Source organism: Astatotilapia calliptera, chromosome 19 (genome assembly GCF_900246225.1).
Source record: "Astatotilapia calliptera chromosome 19, fAstCal1.2, whole genome shotgun sequence".
NCBI lineage: Eukaryota > Metazoa > Chordata > Actinopteri > Cichliformes > Cichlidae > Astatotilapia > Astatotilapia calliptera.
In genome coordinates this window covers 22,652,155-22,675,938 of record NC_039320.1, presented here as the reverse complement: position 1 = coordinate 22,675,938, position 23,784 = coordinate 22,652,155, and the positions used below count along the sequence as shown (strand labels likewise).

Genomic DNA, 23,784 nt, shown 5'->3' with positions numbered 1-23,784 from the left:
CTTCCTCCCACCATCGACTCACTTCAGTTTGCTTACCGGACTAATCGTTCCACAGACGATGCCATATCTCACCTGTTCCACACATCCCTGAGTCACCTGGACACTGGCAGAGGGAATTGTGTTAGGATGCTGTTCGTGGACTACAGTTCAGCATTCAACACAATAATTCCCTCTAAGCTTTTCACCAAGTTGACGGATCTAGGACTCAGCTCATCACTGTGTCAGTGGATCCTCAACTTCCTCACAGACAGACCCCAATCAGTGAGGGTGGGAAAACAAGTCTCCCCCTCCATCTCACTCAGCACTGGAGTGCCTCAGGGCTGTGTTTTAAGCCCCCTGCTGTACTCACTGTACACTTATGACTGTGTAGCCACATCCGACACCACCTCCATTGTCAAGTTTGCTGACGACACTGCTGTTGTGGGCCTGATCTCCGACAACATCGAGACGGCCTACCTGGAGGAGATTAGGAACCTGGAGACCTGGTGCCAGGAGAATAACCTCCTCCTAAACATCAGCAAGACTAAGGAGCTGATCGTGGACTTCACTACAAAGCAGGCGAGGAATTACAAACCCCTTATCATCAGTGGCACGCCAGTGGAGAGAGTGGACAGTTTCCGATACCTGGGTGTCCACATCACTCAGGACCTGTCATGGTCCTGTCACATCAACACCCTGGTTAAGAAAGCCCGTCAGCGTCTCTTCTTCCTCAGAAGACTTAGACACTTCCATCTGCCACTGAAGGTGCTCAAGAACTTCTACTCCTGCACCATCGAGAGCGTCCTGACGTCAAACATCTGCACCTGGTTTGGGAACAGCACCAAGCAGGACAGACGAGATCTGCAAAGGGTGGTGCGCTCAGCAGAACGCATCATTCAATCAGAGCTCCCTGACCTGCTGTCCATCTACACCAAGCGGTGCAAGTCCAAAGCTAGGAAGATTATGATGGACCTCTCCCATCCCAACAATGGACTCTTCTCACTGTTGAGGTCTGGGAAGCGCTTCCGCTCCCTTAAGGCCAAAACAGAGAGAATGAAGAGGAGCTTCTTCCCCCAGGCTATTCGGGGCCTGAACCAGGTGTAGGACTGGACTCTCCCAAACACGTTACTATAAGACTGGACTCTCACACACGTCACCACACCACCACACATTTCCTATAATCCTATAATTCCTATAATTTATAATCCTTATCTTTATAATCTCTTCTGCTATTTGCACATTCTTTACTGTAAATTCCTAAGTTAATTTGTAAATTTTTGTAGTAAATTGTAAATATTGTAAAACTTTTCTTCTGTCATTTAATGGTCGGGCATTGTACAGCTACAAGCATTTCACCCCCATGTCATACTGTGTATGGTTGTGTGTGTGTGACAAATAAAATTTGAATTTGAATTTGAATTTGAATTTGAATATATATGATTGGTCCGCAGGCGCGCATTCGCTGTCAAAATAAAAGATGCGCACCAGATAAGAAGTTGCAGCGTGCGTTTGCGTACATGTTTTTGTCCGCTAGAGTGGGATTTTCACAGCATATTCTGCACCAAATCTCTGTGCGTTTGTCATTTGTTTGAAGCCAGCTCGCCTCCTGCAACCACTTTTCCGAGAATACGCGCCTCTTATGCGGTTCGGACTCCTTCTGACATTTCTTTGGAGGTGGAGGAACACCAAAGTAATTGCTTAAAGGAGCTTCTTCAACATCTTTAAGAGTTCTAAACAAATGTCTGTCCTCCTCCAGAAAATCTTATGTACGCAAAGAGCGTTGCACATTCTTATCTGGTGGCGTCTTTTATTTTGACAGCGAATGCGCACCTGCGGACCACTTATGTGCACCCCCGTACATATGTATATATGTATATATATATATATATATATATATATATATATATATATATATATATATATATATATATATATACACACACATACATATACCATGCTGTTTTGATAATTCCTGTCTGTGTTAGTACAATATATGTTACACAGTCTGATAAAAAATAAAAAACCTAAACACTTAGATTCATGCTAAGGTTACATATACATAATTGACTGAGGACAACATAAGATTCGAAACCTTGGTTTAAAAGAGTTTTCAAGATAAACCAAATACTTCTCAAAAAGTGATCTAGGCTAAGTTTAAATGATTTAGTTGTTTCCACACAAATCTAAAAGCACCCCAAAGTTCAGAAGGAGTTTCAGGCAGTCTGTTACTCGAACTTTGAACAACACCAAACCTCATTCACCCCCAATTAATGCTAGAATTTATTAAATATGTCCTGACATTACACCTCTTTATCACATGAAAGCATTTTGGAGACATAGACCATAGTACCCCTTAATTATAATTGCTGGGGTGCGTTGTTGACCAAAGCATCTGAGTATTCGAGAGCCCTTGGAGGGTCTAGAGAGGATAAATCACTCCAGCAGCACTTACGCTTCCCTGAGTGCTTCCAACATACCTGTATTTCTACAAGCGCAGCAGGCTTAGGGTCAGAGAATGTAAGGGCTACACATTGAACAAGATGAATTGCGGTAAAACAGTAAATCTTCGTGGCATCCTCCTGTACATAAGAGTACCTAGAGCTCAATAATCTTGGCATATAGCCCCCTTTCAAACCAATTCCATTTCCCATATGATGTGAAAGGCTGGAACATTATAACACTTTGGCTTATGATACAGAAATCCCAGCTTTACCTGTGCTCATCAACTGAGAGGTCTGTGGGTGTGTTGGTTAATTTTGAATGCCAACCCAAACCAGCCAAGGATGAAATATCTTGCTTGCAAGCTGTAGGGCTCATATAAATGAAAAGCTGTATCACTGTCATGGACACAACACAAGGCAATAAGAAACTGCAGAGAGAGCAGTTCATTAAAACGTGAATACATGGGGACATATATGGACACTGATGAAAGAATATTTCATCACCATCAGGGGTTTATAAAAAGGCCCACCACTCTGCCCACCACGATCCAATAATCTGGATGTAGAGGATTTGCACAGAGTAAGATGGACAAGGGAAATTAAGGCAGGCACATTTTACCAGATCATATTGCCATGATTTGTTAATAAAATGCAAAGCGACAGGCTAGATGTGAGACAGCGACTAAAGCGCGGCGGTGATTTAGACTTAATCCGTCATTATCCCGCCTTTGAAGTGACCTCACTGTGCATGTTCCCACTGTGACCCAGAAGCATACTCACAGCTTCTTCATTAGCTGGGATGAAACAGAGCCAGTTCATAGACGACTTTGATGTCCCGTCCTCCTCACACAGACCAGTAGACATGCTGACACACGCGCATAAATGACACTTACATGCACGCACTCACATCACAGATATTCTTATCGCTGACTACACTGAGCCATGAAAAAAACATGGTTTTAATCAATTATGGCTCTCACCTTTGGGGCAGCACATTCATTACATATGATAGGAGCAGCTAAGGGACAATATTCCGAATGTGTGCTTAGATTGAAATGAAAGAAATTGTATGGTTAGAGGGTAGACAAAGACTGCAATTTCACTCAGCTGAACGTCGTTGGCTTGGATTTACATATGTGCACACAAAAGGCCTGCACTGAATGTGATTTCACTGATATAATTTATGTGTACCCAGCAATTTATCATCCTTAGATCACAGCATGGAAATCAAGCAGGTGACCTAAAGAGATCCACACATGTTGCCTTTTAAAGGATAGCTGTTCTTAAAGTTTATCATGGAAATTGAAAAAAAAATCAACAAGACACAGTTTGTCAATATGCAAACCACTGACCAGTACAAGGCAAGTGGGTATGACATTATATATAAGCTTAAAGACAGATCATATGGATTCCCATACACAAGTGTGTGTGTGTGTATAGGTAAGAGTGCACCTAGTTTTTCACAGGACTCTATTCGGGCCTGTGAAAAACTAAGTACACCCTTACTGCTTCCATGGGAATTAATAGGGTAACAGCAGACAGGTGCTGCTAATCACATCCAGTTGATTAAATGATCATCGGCAAGTGTGACCACCTCCATAAAGGCAGATGTTCTGGCATTTTTACTGCTCTGGAGCATTCAGATAAGTGTTAACACAAAGCCACACTCTTCCCAGGAGTCAATGTCCCAGCAAATTCACTCCAAGGTCAGAGTGTGCAAAGAAAAAGAAAAGCCAAGAGGTGCCTCTCAGTCACTAATGGCCTCAGATGGCATGTTAAATGTTAAAGTTCATGACAGCACAATTAGAAAAAGACTGAACAAGAGAAACTTGTCTGGAAGCTTCGCCATGAGAAAGCCTTTTCTTTCTAAAACAAGCATGGCTCATGTTAGGTTTGTAATGTTGCATCTGAATAAACCCACGAAATGTCCTTTGGACAGATGACACCAACGTGGAGATGCTGTGCCATAATGTATAGCACCACATTTGGAGAAAAACAGATGCATCAAATCGGCTTAAACACCTCATACCAACTGTCAAGCAAGGTGGTGGAGAGGTGGTCACTGAGTCTAACACATCAAGCAGGGTGGTGGAGAATGGCCAAAAAAGTAAATAATAAAGTTGTTGCAATGGCCCAGTCAAAGTTCAGACCTCAAACTGACCTCAACTGATCTTGGCATAAACAGATGTCCACAAACATCAATGAACTAAGGCTACGTTATAAAGAATAGTAAGCTAAAATTCCCCCACAAGCACGTGGGAAACTGATAGTCATACAGAAAATGTTTACTTCAAGTTATTTCTATTAAAAGTTATTTTACAAGCTACTGCATAGTGCATGTGTACTATATACTGAAGTTTTTATATACCAACAACCGTGCTAAAACAAATCTATGTGTGTATCTGGTGCACAGACTGTGAGGGTCTACCAGTAACAAAAAAGGTGTGAGCACCCATGCAGTTAGCTGCACGACACACGTTTTCTGCACAGTGTATTGGTAGAGTTCTTTCCCCAGGCAATGGCCCGTCAGGCCAGACAAGGAGGCCGGGTGTTAAAGTGCTAGCCGGGTACACGGAGTAACAACAAAGCCATCTGCCCTGGGAATGCACACATCCATCTTACTAAAGACAGCCAGTGAAGGAAAAGACAAAGGGGGGAAGAGAAAGGAGAGAGAGAGAAGCAATGAAAAAGAAGCAGTAGGGAAACTAGAAAAAAATAGAAATGTAAAAACAAATTTGTAAACATATGTATGGGCACGCTGCTGGTGGTGGCAGGGAGCTGCAAAAAGGTGAATGAGCAGACTACTGGTGTGAAAGAGTCCCGGGAACTATACACTTGTTTTCGCCTTTCTGCACAGATTAGATCTTTTCGTTTTTCAGCTTGCCTGATTGCACAGCTGCTGAAAGCCGCTTCCCTCGTTCACTATAGACGGTAAAAGCCAGTGGCATATGATTGGCTATAAACTAAACCTTGTGCTGAATGTATATGCCTGCAACAAAGTAACAGATGAGAGCATATGGTATGAAAGTATGTCTGGTAGTGGGGCATGCCAGAGCTGATGGAGGGACCAAGTTAGTAAGTGAAAGGATGAGAAAAATTAAGCCAATTTTAGACCAGAAATAAACATATTTATATCCTAGCACACACAAAAAACAATAATCTTTATCAGGGATGTGGCCTCTTTTATGTAAAGTGGAACAGGCTGCTAGGTGGACTGTTTTAGTGTGCCAGGAATAGCAATTCAAGTCACTGAACAGGATTGTTTTTCTATGATGTTGCTGTCTCTTGGAACATTTTTAATTCAGTTACATAACAAATAACAGGACTTGCGTTGGAGACTCTCCAGTGAATTTTCTTTTATTTATTTGTTAGCAGGTATCTGCGTCTGTAAGATGCACCCATACAGTCTATGAATGCATCTTGCCAACCTAACTTGCTTTGACAGTGACTCACAATAGCTGTAAACACTGAACGTCATGATCATAAAAATACAGGTAATTTTTTTTAACGAAGCTCTATAATTCATGAATCTGTTTGCAAAGCATAATGTCATCCTCATTTATTTTATTAAGCATGACATCAGGTGAGAGGACAGCAGTAAGTCCCAGCTCCCACTGTCATCCCTGCTTCATAGCCATCTGGATGTGACTCAAAACACTGCCGTCAGCATTCCGGGCTCAGTGATATCATCGCAGCATTTTCCATTTGTTTTTTTATTTTTAGAGCATTTCCTCATCGTTGTATAGTCTGAATATATATCCCACTTATATAGCGCTCTTAAACTCGCTTGCTTTCTCTCTGACTCTATATGATCTTATCAGACTGAGAGCTTTCAGTTGTGTTACCAGCCATTAGCTTTAGACAGTGGGTAGCTACAGAACAGAGTGAGGGAAAAGTGGCCTCCTGGTGGCTCTGGGTGATGTCAGCTGTAAAAAGGCCTTTTTGTAACACCAACTATCCGTGCAGGTTTCAAGGCACATGGTGCCTCTGTATAAAATGACCTTCAGCAATTTTCAAATACGTTTCTGATACAAATGCTAATAGCTTTCGTGTAACTAGGAAAAAGGCACTAAAGTAACTTTTTACCTGCACAAAGCTGCCCCACACCTTATCATACAAGGCTGTTGTACAAGTAGCACAACTACCATATGCTACATTTACACTGTTTCCAAATACGTTAATTTAGCTGGGTAAAGATTAAAAAGCAACACGTGCAGTATTGTCTAAACGTCTTGAACCATCCCTCACTTCTTTATATTTTATATCCAAGGAGCCAGACTTTCTTGTAATTCTTGTAAAAAGTAATGATGAGTATTAAAGCTTTTTCAAAGTCTTTAAAAGCCTTTCTGTGGACATGATATGGCTGCTTTTTCACTCATTTTCAGTTCAGTCCTTGTACCAGACCATTTTTAAAGAAATGTTTTTGTGTTTTTTATGTCACATACTTTAGCACTGACCTATATGAGTCAAGCATAAAAAGACATCTAACTCAAGAGATGAACCTAAAGCAAAAGCATATAATAATTAGCCAACAACGTGGCATATCTCAGCATGGTGTGCAATGTGTTCTTAACAAGGTTTGAGGAAATTGGACGAGTGGAGGACAAATGAAAGTTTTTGCATCTACTGTTTGCAAAGGCCTACATAGAAGCCCTCTGAAGGTAGAAAAAAACAGGGAGAAAAGGCTAAGGTAAACCAAATTACAGAAAAACTGGAGTGAAAAATCAGTGGCAAAGGTATCATGTAGTGATGAATCCAAATGAGAAATTTTTGGTCATTAAGGAGGCCAGTGTTGGGGGGAGGGTTGTCAAGACTGGATTGGAATTATGAAGACAGAAAAGTACCATCAGATTTTTATCCACCCTGCAACATCATCTGGAACGTGTCTGATTTAAGCATGACACCGATTTCAAACACACTGTCAGTACAGTAAGTATATTAGGTTTGAAAAACACACAATGAAACTCAATCAGTCATGGACTTGCCTCCCCAGAACTCAGACTTCAACATTATTGAAGCAGTTTGGGATTATCTTGACAGAGAACAGAACAAAAGGCCTGGAAAACTATTCCTGAAGACTACTCAAAGAAATTACACAAAAGCTGCCTAAGGGAGTTGAGATAAAGAACACCCAATACTGACTTTCAAGCTCATTAGATTGTACAAACTCTTCCTTTCCTTATATACTGACTTTCCGTGTAGTGAGGCATGGCTCAAGAATTTTGCAGAGTATTACATTGTGTATGTAGATGCATCATCTGTTTCGCTGAGTTCTATAGATTAAATGCAAACACAAATCTATAATTTATAATCACTGCAATTATATAACAACTAGAAAACCGAATCGGTATATACCCATTACTTCCAGACAGCATTGCGGACCCCTGACTGAAACCAACCTGAAACATTCAAAGCAAGCGTCAAGCATTGGTTAAAAGCAGAATGTGTGATTTACAGAAACATCACACTGAGAACAATTGTTCAGCTCTGTGAATCAGTCAGAGTGCCCGCCGCGCACGATGACTGACGTGTTATTGGCAGATGGCTAGACTCCTGCCCTCCATGGGAGGCTTCCAAACAAACAGCTCCTGGTTACACTTAGGTGATTTTCACATCAATATCGATCAATTATTCACATATTTGTGCTATCTGAAGAAAAGCAGCTGCACTCCCTTTCATATGTGCTAGACCAGTATTCATTTTGTAGGAGGTGAAAGGAAGGAGCACCGCTATTCCCTCGCATTTTATCCCACATTTATAGTGAACTAAATTTTGCAACATCACAGCGTGATATAGAACTGTGATTAAGTGGGTCAGTGACTCTTACTGTCAGCATTACAGCCATTAGCTTTTATGGAAGAATACATCAAGTGCAATAGTTCTGTATTTGAGGTAACATGCGGAGAAGTCTGCTTTATCCATTTTTGAAATGTCTTTTGACATAAAACTGAGGTCAACCCTTAAACTTTTCTCAATGCAGTGAGCATTTGAAGTGAATATATAACACTTGAGCAACACTGTGTGGGTGTCTAAGCTATAGTACATGCTGGAGAGGAAGATGTGGCTGTAGCAAAGTGCTGTAGTTACACAAGCAACTGTGCTTTGTGGATTTGGCAGTACTTGAGGGTGATCTAGTTTATTATTCCTTGTTTAGTCAGCCTCTCTGGACTTTTTCCTTGAAGTGCTTTATATGAAGTATAAAGTAAAGCACTATGACACTATTTAAAATGAGGTTTGCTTTAGTACATACCATCACACACTTTCCCTCCCTCGTGTTACAGAGAAATATTAAAGCTGTGCCCCAAGGTCAACAGCAATAGCCCTCATTCTACCCATCACTGTGCCCTTGTGTTATTCATGGCCAGCACTATGAGAGGCAATGATTCTTTTTTTTTTTTTTTTTTTTTGGGCCACTCCAATATCATTAAGTTATTAGTTGATTTCAGTGGATTTAATCAGCATAGTAATTCCTCTCCATGGGAAGATAAGTCCCTCTCAAGAGCAGTTACGCCGTCCACTATGCCCGCTGATTAGACACAAGCCCCCAAAATAATTCATCAGAAAACTGCAAAAAATAATTTATCAAAAGTGCTTCTCGCAAAGCCCGCTCAGGACCTTTGCTTCTTAATAATTAAACTCTGCAATTAGGCGTCTTACCATGCACCCAGTGTGAGGCTCCATGTAATATTCATAACCATACATAATTATGCAATATATTCACTGGAATAAGAGGCCATATATTCACGCCGGGGCTGTCAGGAGAAAAGACATTTTTATTTGGTTTATAACACTGTTTCATCTTATACATGAGCAGCTGGCTTCTTGAGACAGAAGAGAATGAGGACGTCTGGTCCTTAGCAGTGTGACACTGTATTCTATGATTCTGAGAAACAGAGAGAGGGTTGCAAAGAGAGGACAAGAGAGAGAGAGAGAGAGAAAAGGAACTGAGTTTTTCTTCTTTTTTTTGTGCGCATGCTCCAATGCCACAAATATCAAAGTCTGTTAACTGGACACAACAAAGACATACCTGAGTGGTATCATACACTGACCACAGTCAATGCAAGATACGGAAAGAGAGAAGAGGCTTTAAATTAAAATGGAGTGGAGACAGGGTGCTGTCTCAGGATCCACTGTATGATAAATTATACATAATGCAGTATGGTAAAAAACTGTAAAAAAAGAATAGTCCCAAAGCTCTTGATCATGCCTGAAGCAAATAAGCAACAGCAGCGGTCTGCAGTGGACATACTGTGGACAAGGTTGGCTTTCATCTTGAGACACAGTTCAAAGCTATGGGGCTACGCACAGAACAAACTAGCAATCAAAGCTCATGTGTAACTGGGCAGTGGTGCACTTCACAGAGCCTGTCGTCTCAAGTGTTGCGAAGATCACACACAGATGCCTCTTTCACATCACAATGGCTGATTTCTAACACACAGCCTTTGGTCCTTCTTATTCTTCACCATGGTAAATTATAGAGAAAAAAAACATTGAGACGCGCAGCTTCTTGAAGGCCACTCACGACATGTATATGCTGAATAAGAAGAAAAGCATATGTTTTCTTCCAACTTTGAAGAAAGGCTGCTTTTTGTCATTGGAAGTGGAGACAGTCTGATATTTGATTTAATAAAAACTGAAAGATAATAAAAAGCAAATGAAGAATATGCTATATATTCTGTAGTAAACGGGATTAACAGCCATTGAACATGAGATTATTTACTGCCAAAGCTATAATCAGACTCTTCGTACGGGGATTTCATAATCATTTCCCACCAGGTAATCGTAACGTGCACAAATTGTTATAATTTGTACATGCTGTATGATTAATGAACACTGCTGTGCTTTATATGCAGCTCGACTACACAACAATATATTTTGTGCATTTGAGCTAAAAGTTCAATCGATGAAATCATTTATAGTGTTTTTATAGAGCATACCTCTGGAGTGAATCTCATGCAGATCTAAACAACTAATGTTGAAGTTTCAATTTTCTTCCTGTAAAAAGAGTTTGAAAAAGAAAAACACAAAAACTGGTAACCATGCAAAATTTTGAAGTCTTACTTCACGTGCTAATAAACAAAGCTTGTGTGTGTGTGTGTGTGTGTGTGTGTGTGTGTGTGTGTGTGTGTGTGTGTGTGTGTGTGTCACAGTTCTATTCTTTTCCAGAAAACAATGACCTTTTCAAATATGACACAGTTTTACTGTGGGCATAATACAGATGTGATTAACATAAATAAGAGTTAAAGTCAAATAGGCGTAAAGGTCGTCACTCAGGACTAGTCTCGGGTCCACGAGGTGATTTACAACAACTTAATTTGACTGTGTGGAGTAATTTATCTGTGACAGAGCAAGCCGTGGAACTGTGCATGCCGCACGCACATGCAGGCAACAATATGCCATGACTGCACACATCCTATATCTACCCAATCAGTCAAGATGCTTTACAACTTCTGTCAGAGGGCCTAACAGTTCTCATAAATTATAAAGCCATTGTACATGGTGCCAATAACTTTTGAAGGAGAATCTCCACCAAACTGAAGCCAGTTTCTCTTCCTATTATATGTGGACATCAAGACGCAATTCTCCTGAGTTAAAAAAAAAAATGTGGAAAAAAGCAGGCCAAATGCTTTGATGGTTGATTTGCTCTTAGAAAACTGTGCCAAAAAAACCTTCTAGAATAAAAACTCGTTCACATATTGACATTTTGATGCAAAGCAGGTGGCAGGCAGGTATGATTCTGTTAGAGATAACTTGCATTTCCTATCACATCCCTTTTCCCTCCGCTGACTCTCCAGTTATGCTGTGCATCTGTGTCATCTGCAGATCCACTGTGACAGCTGGAGAATATGAGGTATGAATGATGCAGAACAATTCATAAACAGCAACAACAACGCAATGTGATAGGGACAGAAAAATGTGGATGTGGGTCTCAAGTCGGCAAGCAATAACGTGCTGTGATTTATTTCGAATGCCCCCTGTAGTGCCCACTGATATTCTGCAGGGAAATCACTCACTGGAGTGTACGGGGCTGCCTTGCATCCTCTGCTACTATCAATATGAAGATAATTGAAAGAGAATGCATGTATGTACACAAAAATCATGTGCAGCTGTATAAGAGAAACATTTAATCTAACCTCCTGTCTGTTAGATAACTCTGTGCATATGTGAGTGTATATGGATGGCAGATGAGGGAGGTAGGAGGCCCGCTGTTAGCGCTGGATGCAGTGATTTCCTGGACACCGACAGAGCGAACCTCAAACTGAAGGGCAGACAGAGATAACCACCTGCAGGGATTCGCATCCTGCTTTATTTAGTCACCTTCGGAATTTCCTCCAGGGACAGAAGACGATATTGTGAAACCAGTGAATGGTCCTAAAAATCAAAGCCAATGTTCTGTAGGCAATTATAACGAAATTGCTTGAACCAACTGCAAGGCACATTCCCCAAGAAAGGAGAATGTCATTGTTTTGGTTGAGGTTCAGCTAGGTTACTCTCACCTCCATAAAAAGGGGAAAAAAAGTTCATGGTACATTTTTTTCATAATTCATTCAGATATGTTCTTTTTTAAATAATTATATAAAGGCCAGCTCATGTAAAGCCAATTAAAAATATTTTTTTCCTAATGGTAACATAAGTATGTATAATTCTTATTCTGTCTGAATGGTTCAAGATTGCAAACAACATGGGAAATATAAAGAGTGGTGAACAATGCCAGCCCTGAGCATGGCACACCTTGATGTGCAGGTGCCTTTAATACTAGAATAAGTCATCTTAGATTAGGGAGTCAAAAAGAAAAAAAACTCAACCACATGCTCTCCATAAAGCACGCTATAAAGCTCTCCCAGATGTTGAGAGGTGGTTGCGGTTCCAGCGACATGCAATGTCAGGGAGGAACTGGTAATGCCGAGTGTATTAGCGGTCTCTTTATGGGTGCATTAGGTGCTGTGGAGAGGAACATGGGGGCTGCCACTGATCTCCTACCAGGCTTTATGCTTTGATGAACATACCCTTGAAAAACAGGGACATCTGCGACCGTGTTCTGCCGAGCTTGGAAGACGCCTCCCTCTCTTTAGCCTCCTGGAAAACATAAATCCACTTTTCATATCATCATCTAGTCATATTCAATGCATATGAAGCGCTAATCAGTTAATCTGTCAGCTTTCTCCCCTTTCGGTGATATATCAGATTTGTAATACTCTCCCACATATGCAGTAAATCTCTGACAAAGCCCGTGTTTTTGAAATTCAGCGACGGGGCTGCGTGAAGTGAAGAAGTTCACTTGAAAACAGATACCAGGGAGAGTGGAGCACTGAAAGCTTCAGCGCGCTCCCATGTGTCATCTCTCTCCCTACCACTAAACAGTGGCCTAGACAGGAAGCCAGAATAAATTTCCCCAGTTCATTGTCCCCGCTGAGGACTAGCAGAACATCTCAGTCTGATTAATGGCTGTACACTGTCTAATGAACAGTAATTGAATGGTATAATACTGCAGGTCCTTAAAAGCCCAGAGGAGTCGTCTTCCTCCGCTTAGCTCTCTGGAAAAGCAAGGCGGTGACATTGTCTAGAGTTGATTATAGTTGACCTTGCATGTGGAGACTAAGGTCTATGAAATGGCTAACCTAAGCTTCATGGAAGAGCAGCAGGAAAACAGATGAAAGACAAATGCAACGGAGAAAGAAGAGGAATGGATCAATGGTGTGGTCAATATTGATTTGATTTTTTTTATCACAAAATTCTTAAGGAGAGGAAGGCAATTGATCAAGCATACCTAGTTTCATTGGCATTTCCAACAATATTAATTAAGAAAAAATGCTTAGCCGACTGGCTGATAAATCAGCCGATACTGTTAAATCAAAACAAATGATAATTGTGAACACAATATTACACTGGTGAGTACAAATCTACCCTTGTCCACATTTCCTCAAAGTGTATGACATCTACAATACAGACAGAGTAGGCCGTCATGAAATCAATCAGATCCTTAACAGAGTGCACTCTAAAGGAAAAGCCAACCTGCAGAGAGCCCAACAAAAGTCAGTGGAGTGAGTGTAAGAGCAGCTTTGATAAATGTGCATCAAGCTCCAGCCCGCCATCCTTTGCTTCCTAACACCAAGATAGCCTGTGTTCACTCTCAGCGGACATCTCCACTTGGCAGAGACGCTGAATCTCGTTATTCTTTCCTTGGCCTGGACCACACAGGTCAATACCACATGCACAGCACCGCCTCACCGCTGTACTGTCTGCAAATGTATTCACTATTTAAATGCACTGCAATAAATCATTTAAAGCTTCAACTGAAAATGTAATCATGTAATTGAATTTGGTCATCAATATCTACCATATACATGCACGTATACAGAGTACACGGGGCATTTCACGAGCACCGGAGTGGGAGGAAATCTGTCTGGACTCAGCTGAAAGTATGAGTCATAGCAGTGCAGTTATCCCTCATTATTATTCACAGCCCTCTAAATGATGAGGTTGCTGACAACGAGACAGCGACAGCTTGTTTGGCCTCAGTGGGAAAAAACAAGTATGAGTATGCATGAAGGATGATTAGACGTTAGGTAAGGTAAGTCTTACCTGCAGAGCTATTATTTCTGGCTTGACAAAGGCATTTAACTATAATGTAAGTACAGTGCTGATAAAACATTAATGAACATAAAGAAATCAAAGTTTGGTAAGGCAGCCGGTCTGATTAAAAGTGCTGACACACTTTTACTGCAAACTAGAGTTATTTTTGCTTAGGATTTGTTCTTTCAGCTAAAATTCCATCTTATGCCACTCTCCATTCGCTGACAGATCAAAAGCTACTTGGCAAGATGATTATTGCAAACATAGCTGAGTCCATACAGGGATTATCATTATTATTATTTCCCATTATCTAATGGTCACTCCACCCCAATCCATAGTAAATCTGAATCAGCAATATTCATGTATGACTAAAAGTGATAAGTAATGAATTAAGCTATTGATGAGGTCTTTAGCCAGGGTCATAACCGACCCCCAGAAGTCAATAATTATCCCACGAAGAATATCTTTATTGCAAAAGTGCATACGGCAGCAAAATCATCACCACACCAAAACATTCCCCTACGGTGTAATTGCCACTGCTTAAAATTATAGTTTTCATTAAAACGAAATGTTCTAGGTTATTGATTGCTTAAATAAGACTCAATATCTTCTCATTTCAAAGCCGAATGAAATTGCATGGAATAGTAATATCACCCAACTATTGTGTGCATTTATCACAGTTACACGGCTTCATATCGCTGTCCCTCGAGGATTATTAGAGCAAAATAAGTTTATTTAAATGAGCGTAATTTCGGGGGGACCACAGATCCGTGCAACAACATCTGTATACACAGCTCACTCGCCACTTCATCAATGTTAATGCGCACAATAACCAGAGTAAAGGACAGACATCAAATACAACTGCATATTATTATTATGGGCCTCTTTTTCAACCATGAAAACTCCATGATTTGCAGTATCTGGGGCGACAGCTTGGCTCTAAACGCATCCTACAAAAACGTAACTGAGACACAGGTAATTTAAATCCTTTGTAGTACTAGTAATGTGTTCTGTACCTTTTAATGTTCCCTTCTGCCCCTTAGAAAGATTGTGTTAGTAAATAGCAAATACACCAAAATAACCATGGAGACAGAAAAAAATGTTACACGTGCATTAAGTGAAAGTATAGTTGCTGAAAGCAGGTCTATGTGACCCTATTACAATTATGGAAATGATCATTACCATAATTGCTGGTTAGACCATTTTTTATGTGACCTAATCCAAAAGGAAATGAGAAAATTGGACATAATAATAAAGTAAAAATGAACTGAATGTGAAATACTAACTGCATTAAACTAATAATAAGTGTACTTACATTTTTCCCGGAATCTGTGGTGGAAGACCTTTGCGTACTCGAGTCATCTGAATCACGGAGGGAGGCCTTGCAGGAACTCGCACAACGATTCCCATCTTCATACTCCTCTTCAACTATCTTGGCCTCAACCTGCAGGGAGGGGGAAAAAACACACAAGATCCCCTTTGGCTTACACTGTACTGTAGTGCTGTATTGATTTTACAATATTTATATATTTATGTAGCTTGTTCTGCTGAGCATTCATGAGCCCTTATTCTGAGCAGAAAATAGTATTATACTGTACTAGAAGTATATTCGCAATTCCGTTTGATGTTGGGAAACATACAGAAAGGTAAAGCTTAATAGGAAGAACACCGATGGGGGGGAGAGAGGTTACTAAAGCTGCAGGCACGTCTTTCATCTAACCCTTTCATTTTACATCAAATGCAAACAGCTTGTTGTGATGATCAACTTGTATACTTTAGTGTGTCTCCAATGACGAGCTGTAAAAATTATAATAACTGACATATAAAGCGTAATAAAATCCGCAAGGAGCCAAGGAGCTTTACATGTTTCTCCATGTTCACGTGGGTTATGTTTTTCTCTGGCAGTGCTGTGTTTTCACACTCAAATCACTTCTTATTTCCTGTCTGATATCAGGCCAAGCTGTTAAATAACTGCGAGCTTTAAGGACCTCATCAGACTGTAGCGCTACAGTATGGGATTATGTTTTACCTGATCAATTGGCAGATCCACCTTCAACTGGCGGTCTTCCTGCACCTCTGCTGCTCCTGCCATCTCACTCCTTTTGTTTTGTGCATTGAACACGCTGCCCTCTGAGAAAAGTGATTAATCACAATTACCTCATCTGCTGGCAGTCGCCGTCTCATTCTTCTACACACTCGCTTTCTCTCTCCTCTCTACTCCTGTTCAACTTCACAAGAGATCAATGTTGCTGTCAAGCCATTTATTTATTTATAGTGGTCCCCCAGACTTAAGGGCCACAGAAAGCCACAGCTGCCCTGCCACAAATATGGCCAGCCGGCGTGAACTTTTGGTCCAGGGTTACATCCTGACAGTGACAGGCTGCTCTTGATGCATGTGGGGACGTGCCTCATACAGCAACGTCACCCTTGTAAACAAATTCCTTTTCGTCTGCTAGATCTGATACGGCGTAGAATGTGAATAATGAAACATGCTCTTGAACTTAAATCTACTTCAATTGCCCTAAGTAATTTAATTTAAATAATAAATAACCACACATGCAAGATTTATCATCGAAAACACTAAAAGACAATGTAAACAAAAAATGCCTCTGCTTCATGTGTTAAGTGAAAAGAGACATTTACACAACCACAAAAAAGCTTAGAATTACTTTTTTGTCTAGAAATCTATAAAAAGTCTTAAATCTCTGACCTCATTCCAGATTAATCTTGTGAACACTGCACAGAGCTATTGTCTGTATGAAGGGTTTTAAGAGCTGATATAATTATAAAGAAGACATAAAACTTTGCTTTTTAACTTTAGGGACTTTGCTAATGTGGTTACAGATACAGTAGTAAGCAGAAATGTGTCCTGAGAACTGAGTATCTCAGTCACAACATATGAAATCATGGCAGGATTCAAACAGTAGCAATTAGCCTGCGAATGCTACCATACCAGTATGTGTTTTTCAAGTGAAGCAATCGTACTACTGCGCACAGATGGCACAACAACAACTGCATGAGTAGATACAGACAGTGTTATTATTATTGATATACTGAGTATCACATTTAAAGCACACAAAGAATATTTGTCTTTACTTCTGTCAGTGTTGCTTAAGATTAATAACTCATTACCATCTTGATTCCTGCATCAAGAGAAAATAAGAGCATTTTTGTTTCCCCCTAGATAGTTAACCAGGCTTTCAGGATACGTATTCAACAAAATGGCCTGATTGAATTCATCTATGATTTAAGCCCCCTTGATAGTGTTTGAAGTCTTTTTCTTTATTAATATTCACAGAAAAGAGCAGTGTTCCTTTGAAACGGCGCACAGCTCTGTTCTGTTTGGACTTAAAAAGAACAGGCTGAGATTCCAAAGAAATCTCCTTCACCTGCCAAATGGCAGATTTTCTGCATTATCAGCACAGACTAGGAGTTACATCTCTTTACTTACACACACAGAAGACTTACAAATGTACAGTTGCAAACACAAACATGCTTTACACAAAGCGCATAGATGGTCTTCAAAATCCAATAGGTTTCTTTCTGTCATCATAGCGAAGAAGAAAGTGTTGAAGAACAACAACAACAACAAAAAAGAAAGAAAACAAAAACTCTGCGGACAGAGGGGCTAGAGAGCGAGGCAGTAAAGACAATATTTCTATAGTGCTCTGCTTACCCACTGGGGGGAAGAGAACTGGGTTCTTGGACACCTGCCCTTGTTGTTTGGTTCTCTCTGCCTTGGCTGTGAGTTTCTTTGTCTGGCCCCTGGCTGTGTGCTCAAGGTCTTCTCCAGAGCTTGTCTGAGCAAACCACATGGAGGTACAAAAGAGAGGAGAGCAGAGAGGCCCGGATTAAGGTATATGTCCTCACATTCGGTCTGTGATTCATCATTGACTTATCGCTCATTTTGTAAAGAGGAAGAAGTAAAACAAGAAAACAAGACAGGAAGGCTTGTTTCTCCTCTTTTTTCAGCAGCTTTTTTACATTTTCCATTGACCTCAATTTTTCATGAGCTGATATGTTTTGTAACTCCCCGCTGACTCCTACTGTATTGAATTCATCTGGTTCCAATACATCCCGTGCACAACCTATCAATCACTAGGGAGCGTGGCAAACTAATCATTTATTGATGAAATAGGGCAGCCATGAATTTCTAACTGCATTTGTCTTATTTATCAACCCAGATCAAACAATGAAAATCCAAACAAGCTTAAAGGGAAAGGGAGGGAGTCGTAGGGAATAACTTATTCTTCAGCAGCAGACAGCAGAAGGTTATTGATGGGGAGGGGAGGAAAAAAAAGGTTTGGGACTCAGTTGCATGGTGGGAGAGCAAAGGAGTGAGAGAGGAAGAGAAGAGAGAGAGAGAGCAGTGGGGAGAGTTCAGTGATGTTCAGACAGCAGGGTACACATCTGAATTAATGCTTCCACAAAAGGCAATTTTCTCCTCGCAGGCTCCTCATCCCCTCCGCAGGTAGCAAGGTGAGGTATGTCTCCCTTACAGAGAATGAGAGACACAGACATAGAGATCGAGAGAGAGAGCTGACTTAATGTGACTTTTCAGCTACAGTGCTCTTTACTGCAGGATCCCTGGGCTGGCTCGGGGGATAGTGTAGTGATCTCGGGCTTCCACCAGAATACACTTCTGGCAGTGGTGTTTGCAAGCTCACTAACATGGAGTCCGGGGAATAGCGGCGTTGTTTCTGCACTTGTTTGCTTACTTTAATGCAGAGGCAAAGTCTGTTGATATTCTTTTGAATTTATACAGCCGTTAGTGGGCTGAGGGAGAAAAAAAAAAGTAAAAGAACAAAAGAAGTGTGAAGTTTGTCTGCTATATTCAGAGGAGGAGAGTTGAAAGAGAGTTCATGTTCTAGCGCGGCGGTGTCCGCGGCCGCATGAGATCAAAGACAAAGGAGCAGTGGCACCGTCGCGGTGATAAGCTGCTAATTCAGCTCCTGTAACCTCGGTTCATCTGAGAGTGATGTGAAACAACTTTGCGATAAAGTTTTAAATCAAACTCTATCTGGCCCATCAAATATTGAGCAGCTTGTTTTCTTGCTTGTGGTGAGATGTAAATAGATGGTATTTAAATAAACCGAGCTCAATCCAAAGCTGTCTCGCTCAGGGAGAGTGGCAAGCAGGGCACAGGGGAGGAGAAAGCAGAGGACGAGGGGTGCTGAAGGAGCCGGAAGATTGCAAAAACAAGCAGCAGCAGAAGTAGAGACATGGCAGTGGAAAAGCTGAGGTCATACAGTATAGCCTCTCGGTCTGCATTACATATCTACAGTACCAGGTCCTGCGGGAGCAGACAACTGTGTGTGTCATCAGGCTCCAGAGACAGAGAGAGAGAAAGACAAAGAGAGTGCTAGAGTTAGTGTGAAGGGGGCTCAGGAGGGCTGGACAGCAAGTAATCTGTGGCTCTCTCGTGTGGCCAAAAACTGGAGTCAACAAGAGGACACGGTGATATGATAGCCAGGGGAAAAAAGGGGGTCCTAAACAATTGGACTGACCAGCCTCCAGCCATACTGACTGTGATATCAGTCTGAGCCACTCCCAGGGCCGAGTCCTCAGTGAGTAGACACACTGGCAGCAGCGAGGGGGTAAAGTCTTCCTCGGGGCATTGCTATTTCCCCTAACCAATGAGCTCATACATGGGAAACAGAGGAAACGAGGAGAAGCAGCAAATCATCAATGATGTCAGAAAGCACAGATATTAAAGGTTTAGTCAGCCTTTCTGGGCTTTTTTTTTTTTTTTTTTACACAGGGCTCTTTATGTGGAGCACATATAAAGCACTGCTTAACTGCCATAATAACGATTGCCATAATAACTAAGTGTACTGCACGATGCACGCCGTTGTTCTCTTTTTCGCTTTGTCTCTTTGTATTCCTCTCTCCCCTATTAATCTTCTCTTTATGCTATGTCTACCTCAAAAGTTTCTACCTCATCATGTCTGTAAAACACTTAACTCAGCATATACAGCATGCTTGCTTCCAATGGGAACACGATGTGCTGGAGAGTTTCATTATTACACTCTGCAGAGCTGTCAGTTTAGTCGGTGGTTGCTCCACACCAGATGTCCCGTCCAGCAGTGCAGAAACGGGTCCGCCGCCGGTGCGGACAGGACAGACACGGCTCCCGTGCAGAGCAAGGTTACATTTTACACAACCTCAGTGGGCATGTTTAAAGGGTCTTTTTTTACGGGCGTTTCAAATCAGACTGCTGTTGTTTTGTGAGGTCAAACTGAAATTAATGATGGACACGACCCTATAAATGTATGTGTAATCAGTAAGCTAAACAGCTGACAGATCAAGACAGATTGGGTAATTTTTTGTCACTTGCATATCTCCCCCTCTGAAAGGCCCTTATTAACTGGTCAGATCATGTTTACAAATTCATGAGGGATCAGACACAGAGGCGAGGAAAGTAAAATGTGGCAGCCTCATGTCTAGTGAATGACTAACACTACACTGAAACGAAGGATGCAAAACACAGGCATAGCTCTGTCTCTGTCTCCACCTCATGGTACTAAGTGAAATGGCAAAAGTTGTGGTTGTTGTGTCTTATTAGCTAATGTATCAGATAAGCAAAGTTGCGTAACAATGTAATTTTCATCTACTGCTTTATGGCTGCATAGCTGTTAATATAATGAAGAGATCTTTTATATATAACTAATAAATATTCAAATTATTTCTAAATTCAAAGGCAATCCAATGCAGATAAAGCTGGAGATAAAGCAAGGGACATTTTTCTATATCTAACAAAAATTGACATCTGCCAGAGCACTGTCATCTTTCATGGTTATAAAAATCACATGTCAGGCACATTTGTCACAGTGGGGCCCATCTCTACCTAGACCTGCTGAGTGGGCATGTTCTCATCTTCATCACGTGATTTGGTGTTCATCTCGGGCCCACAGCAGCGCAATCCCCGTATGGGTTCGCAGCATTTCACTGTCAACTTAATCACAATACAAATAGTCCCAGCTCTTGTTTGAATAAGAGATTTCTTTTTCTTTTAGTTTGCTGTAAACGAAGTCCCCCTTGTGCATATGATCTGTCTATGAGGCTCACTGCACTTGATCAAGTGGGCCAGCCTGTCTCTGTGGGAATTACCCATCAAACTGGAAAGCAACGGTAACTCAATGCCTCCTGCAGACAGTGATTGATGATAGTGGTGTTTCATAACGAATTGCGCCCCCACAACAAGTCTCACACGTGGGAAATGTTAATTGAAATGCTGTGTGTGCAAAGATACGCTTTTCAACTGTGAGTCTAACAAAGTGTTACAACAATGACCCGGAGGGAGTTCAGGGGGAAAAGGGTACCAATTTAGCACGTTAGGAGAACGTGAAGGACCAGATGGCAAAGTGCATCAACACTCACCACATTCTTTGCACATCTTTTGATTTTGGTACTGGGCAGGATGCCTTGGCTGCAGGGAAGAAAAGGAAAAACAATACTGACAAACACATTTTTGCTTTCTTTATCGAAATAAAATCAAATCCAGTGTTTATTCTGGACATATAGAAAAAGCCATGAAAGATCACATCTCGTACCCTTCAGTCATGTTATTTTCCCTAAGCAAATCCCTCCTGGGGACACACTGGTAATATGGGAGAGCCTTAAACTTTTCTGAACCGACTGCAACATAGTAGTGGTTGTTCTCCAGTTCAGTGGGACCGGAGACAGGGTGTCCATTTAATGTGCAAAGCCTGAAAGCTCAAATAAAGAAAAACAACTCACTGCAGTAATGTTTAGTGATAGTTTCAGCTATGTCTTTGCCTGAATGAAATCTATTGAATACATCACAACCACACATGGTCTCGATCTCTAATTAATTGCAAAAGTCCCTCTACTCTCCTTCCCAAGTATCATTTTTCTGCATTTAAATTGACTGTAAAGTGTCCACTAATCACATTACGTTCTAAATTAGAAGGCAAGAGGAAAACAACCTTCACTGATACTCCAGTTAACTAGTTTAAAAATGATGTATGATTAAATGTCCTGACATTACCTGAAAACAGCACCCGTGCGAAGACGCACTTTCTCTGTCACCATAGCTAAAACGTTTTCCCAGCTTCTAAGGGTATACTTTGGGATCCGTATTCGAGCCGGAGGAACCAGCACTTCTCCGTTGGTGAAGACACTATGAAACAAAACACGACACACAAAGATCCATGAATAAATAAATGGAATTGTTTCTTGCATTGCACAGCACGGCAGAGAACATTATTCTTTTAACACCGTGGAAAAATATGTATGCAGTTTAAAATCAATACTCACTTTATTGTGCAAGACTCATCAGCAGTTCTCTTCCAGCGGGCAGAAACTACTATCCTGCTGTGAACAACAGGTTGGATCTGAAAATTTCATAAAGGAGGAACTGAGTGGGGTTTTTTTTTTCAGCACGTCACTCAAAATCTAATCTTATGTGTCTCGACAGGACCTTCATGAGCAACTTAGATTTTAAGGATGTCATCAGCATTCAGGCAGAATGGTTAAACTTAAAACAAGGACACATGAAAAAAGTTTCACTATAACTGACCACACACACAAAACATTGCTCCTACCTGTTCTTTTTTCTTATTCTGTGGCTTCTTGGCTGCTATTTCACAATAACTTGAAGGCAATAAAAAAATCAAATTACCTTTAGGTACAAGGAAACTTATGCAAGGATGTGGGAGTAAGGCATCTTTAGATCTGATAAAACTAATTGAAATCAAATAGTTATATATGTAAAAGTATGCTCAAGATCAGTGCTCTGCTGACTAGACTAAAATACTGGGTCCAAAAGATCACATTTAAAGACAGATTAGACTTTATTTAAGATAAGCTGACATATTCAGAGCGTTTTAATGAATATTAAGTACCAGCCTAGTCAAATCCCCTTGCCAACAAATGAAGCTAAAGAAAAAACCTGTAGATTCCAGTATATACAAGTAAACTCAGACAGGACACCCCTAAAACATGACACTTACTTCAGTTTCTTGAACGCCTCATTTCCGGCCGCGACATACTCACTCCCGTGCTGAAGGTCATCCAGATGGTGAACTTGGTGGCCTTGTGTGGCGGTGTAGAGCCTCCTCACAGCGCCAAAAGGTGCTTCAATCCCTTTGGTCAGAGATGTCAAAAAGTTGTCAAAGTATGGCACGTACCGCGGATTCACAACTACTTTCCTGCCGGGAAAATAGGCATCTCCGTTCCTGTAGACGACGATTATTTTTGTGGGTGGCAAGTCACTTCTCCCTGTTGTGCTGGGCATACTTGTGTTAGCTAATGGGAACGATTTCAAACAACAAACAGCGGTGGCCCTTGGTGTCAGAAGTTAATGTGTCAGCTCTGTTGGCCTCCGGAGACGTAACTGGAGACAGCTTCTCAGTTCTTCCACATGAGAGGTGTAGTATTAAGATACGTATCCACGTCTTCGTCGTGTCTTCTATTGTGTAGCTAAGGTTAATTTAGTGTTCGATACCAAACCTCTGGTGCTACCAAGGCAACCAGTGGGGTGACCCCAGTGGGTTTTACATATTTAGCTAAACCGCTCATAGGTCTGTATTAAAAAACAAACAAACTCATTTTTAATTTTCATTACCAGCTGGCTGATTCAATCTCATGGTATTTAACGAGAAACTAATTGACAGAACACAGCGGTGAATTTCATTGCTTAATAAATTTATTAGGCCACTACCCAATGTAAAGTACGCTGTAACAAAGCATATGTCGTTTATTTTTTATTATTGTTATTATCTTCATTTTTTAGATCCCAAATTGCTGTTATTTACTTTCATTCCTG

At 41.0% G+C, this 23,784-nt stretch overlaps 1 protein-coding gene across 3 annotated transcripts in view; it reads right to left on the bottom strand.

The window, feature by feature from the left end:
- The window catches only part of dcdc2c (doublecortin domain containing 2C), a 33,394-nt gene extending 9,853 nt beyond the window's left edge, over positions 1-23,541 (bottom strand). The window contains exons 1-12 of one of the 3 annotated variants that reach the window (XM_026152355.1): positions 22,970-23,538; positions 22,562-22,610; positions 22,275-22,351; positions 22,006-22,137; positions 21,548-21,703; positions 21,375-21,423; positions 17,671-17,794; positions 16,024-16,124; positions 15,310-15,438; positions 12,428-12,497; positions 10,358-10,415; positions 9,174-9,303 (exon numbers count right to left, since the gene is read on the bottom strand). In XM_026152355.1, the coding sequence (XP_026008140.1) occupies positions 10,390-10,415; positions 12,428-12,497; positions 15,310-15,438; positions 16,024-16,124; positions 17,671-17,794; positions 21,375-21,423; positions 21,548-21,703; positions 22,006-22,137; positions 22,275-22,351; positions 22,562-22,610; positions 22,970-23,253 (1,197 nt within the window). In that variant the 5' untranslated portion in view covers positions 23,254-23,538 and the 3' untranslated portion in view covers positions 9,174-9,303; positions 10,358-10,389. Of the gene's footprint in view, positions 1-9,173; positions 9,304-10,357; positions 10,416-12,427; positions 12,498-15,309; positions 15,439-16,023; positions 16,125-17,670; positions 17,795-21,374; positions 21,424-21,547; positions 21,704-22,005; positions 22,138-22,274; positions 22,352-22,561; positions 22,611-22,969 lie in introns of those variants that run through there. The other 2 variants (XM_026152356.1, XM_026152358.1) reach the window with 2 other exon arrangements.
- Between the last annotated feature and the right edge of the window lie 243 nt (positions 23,542-23,784).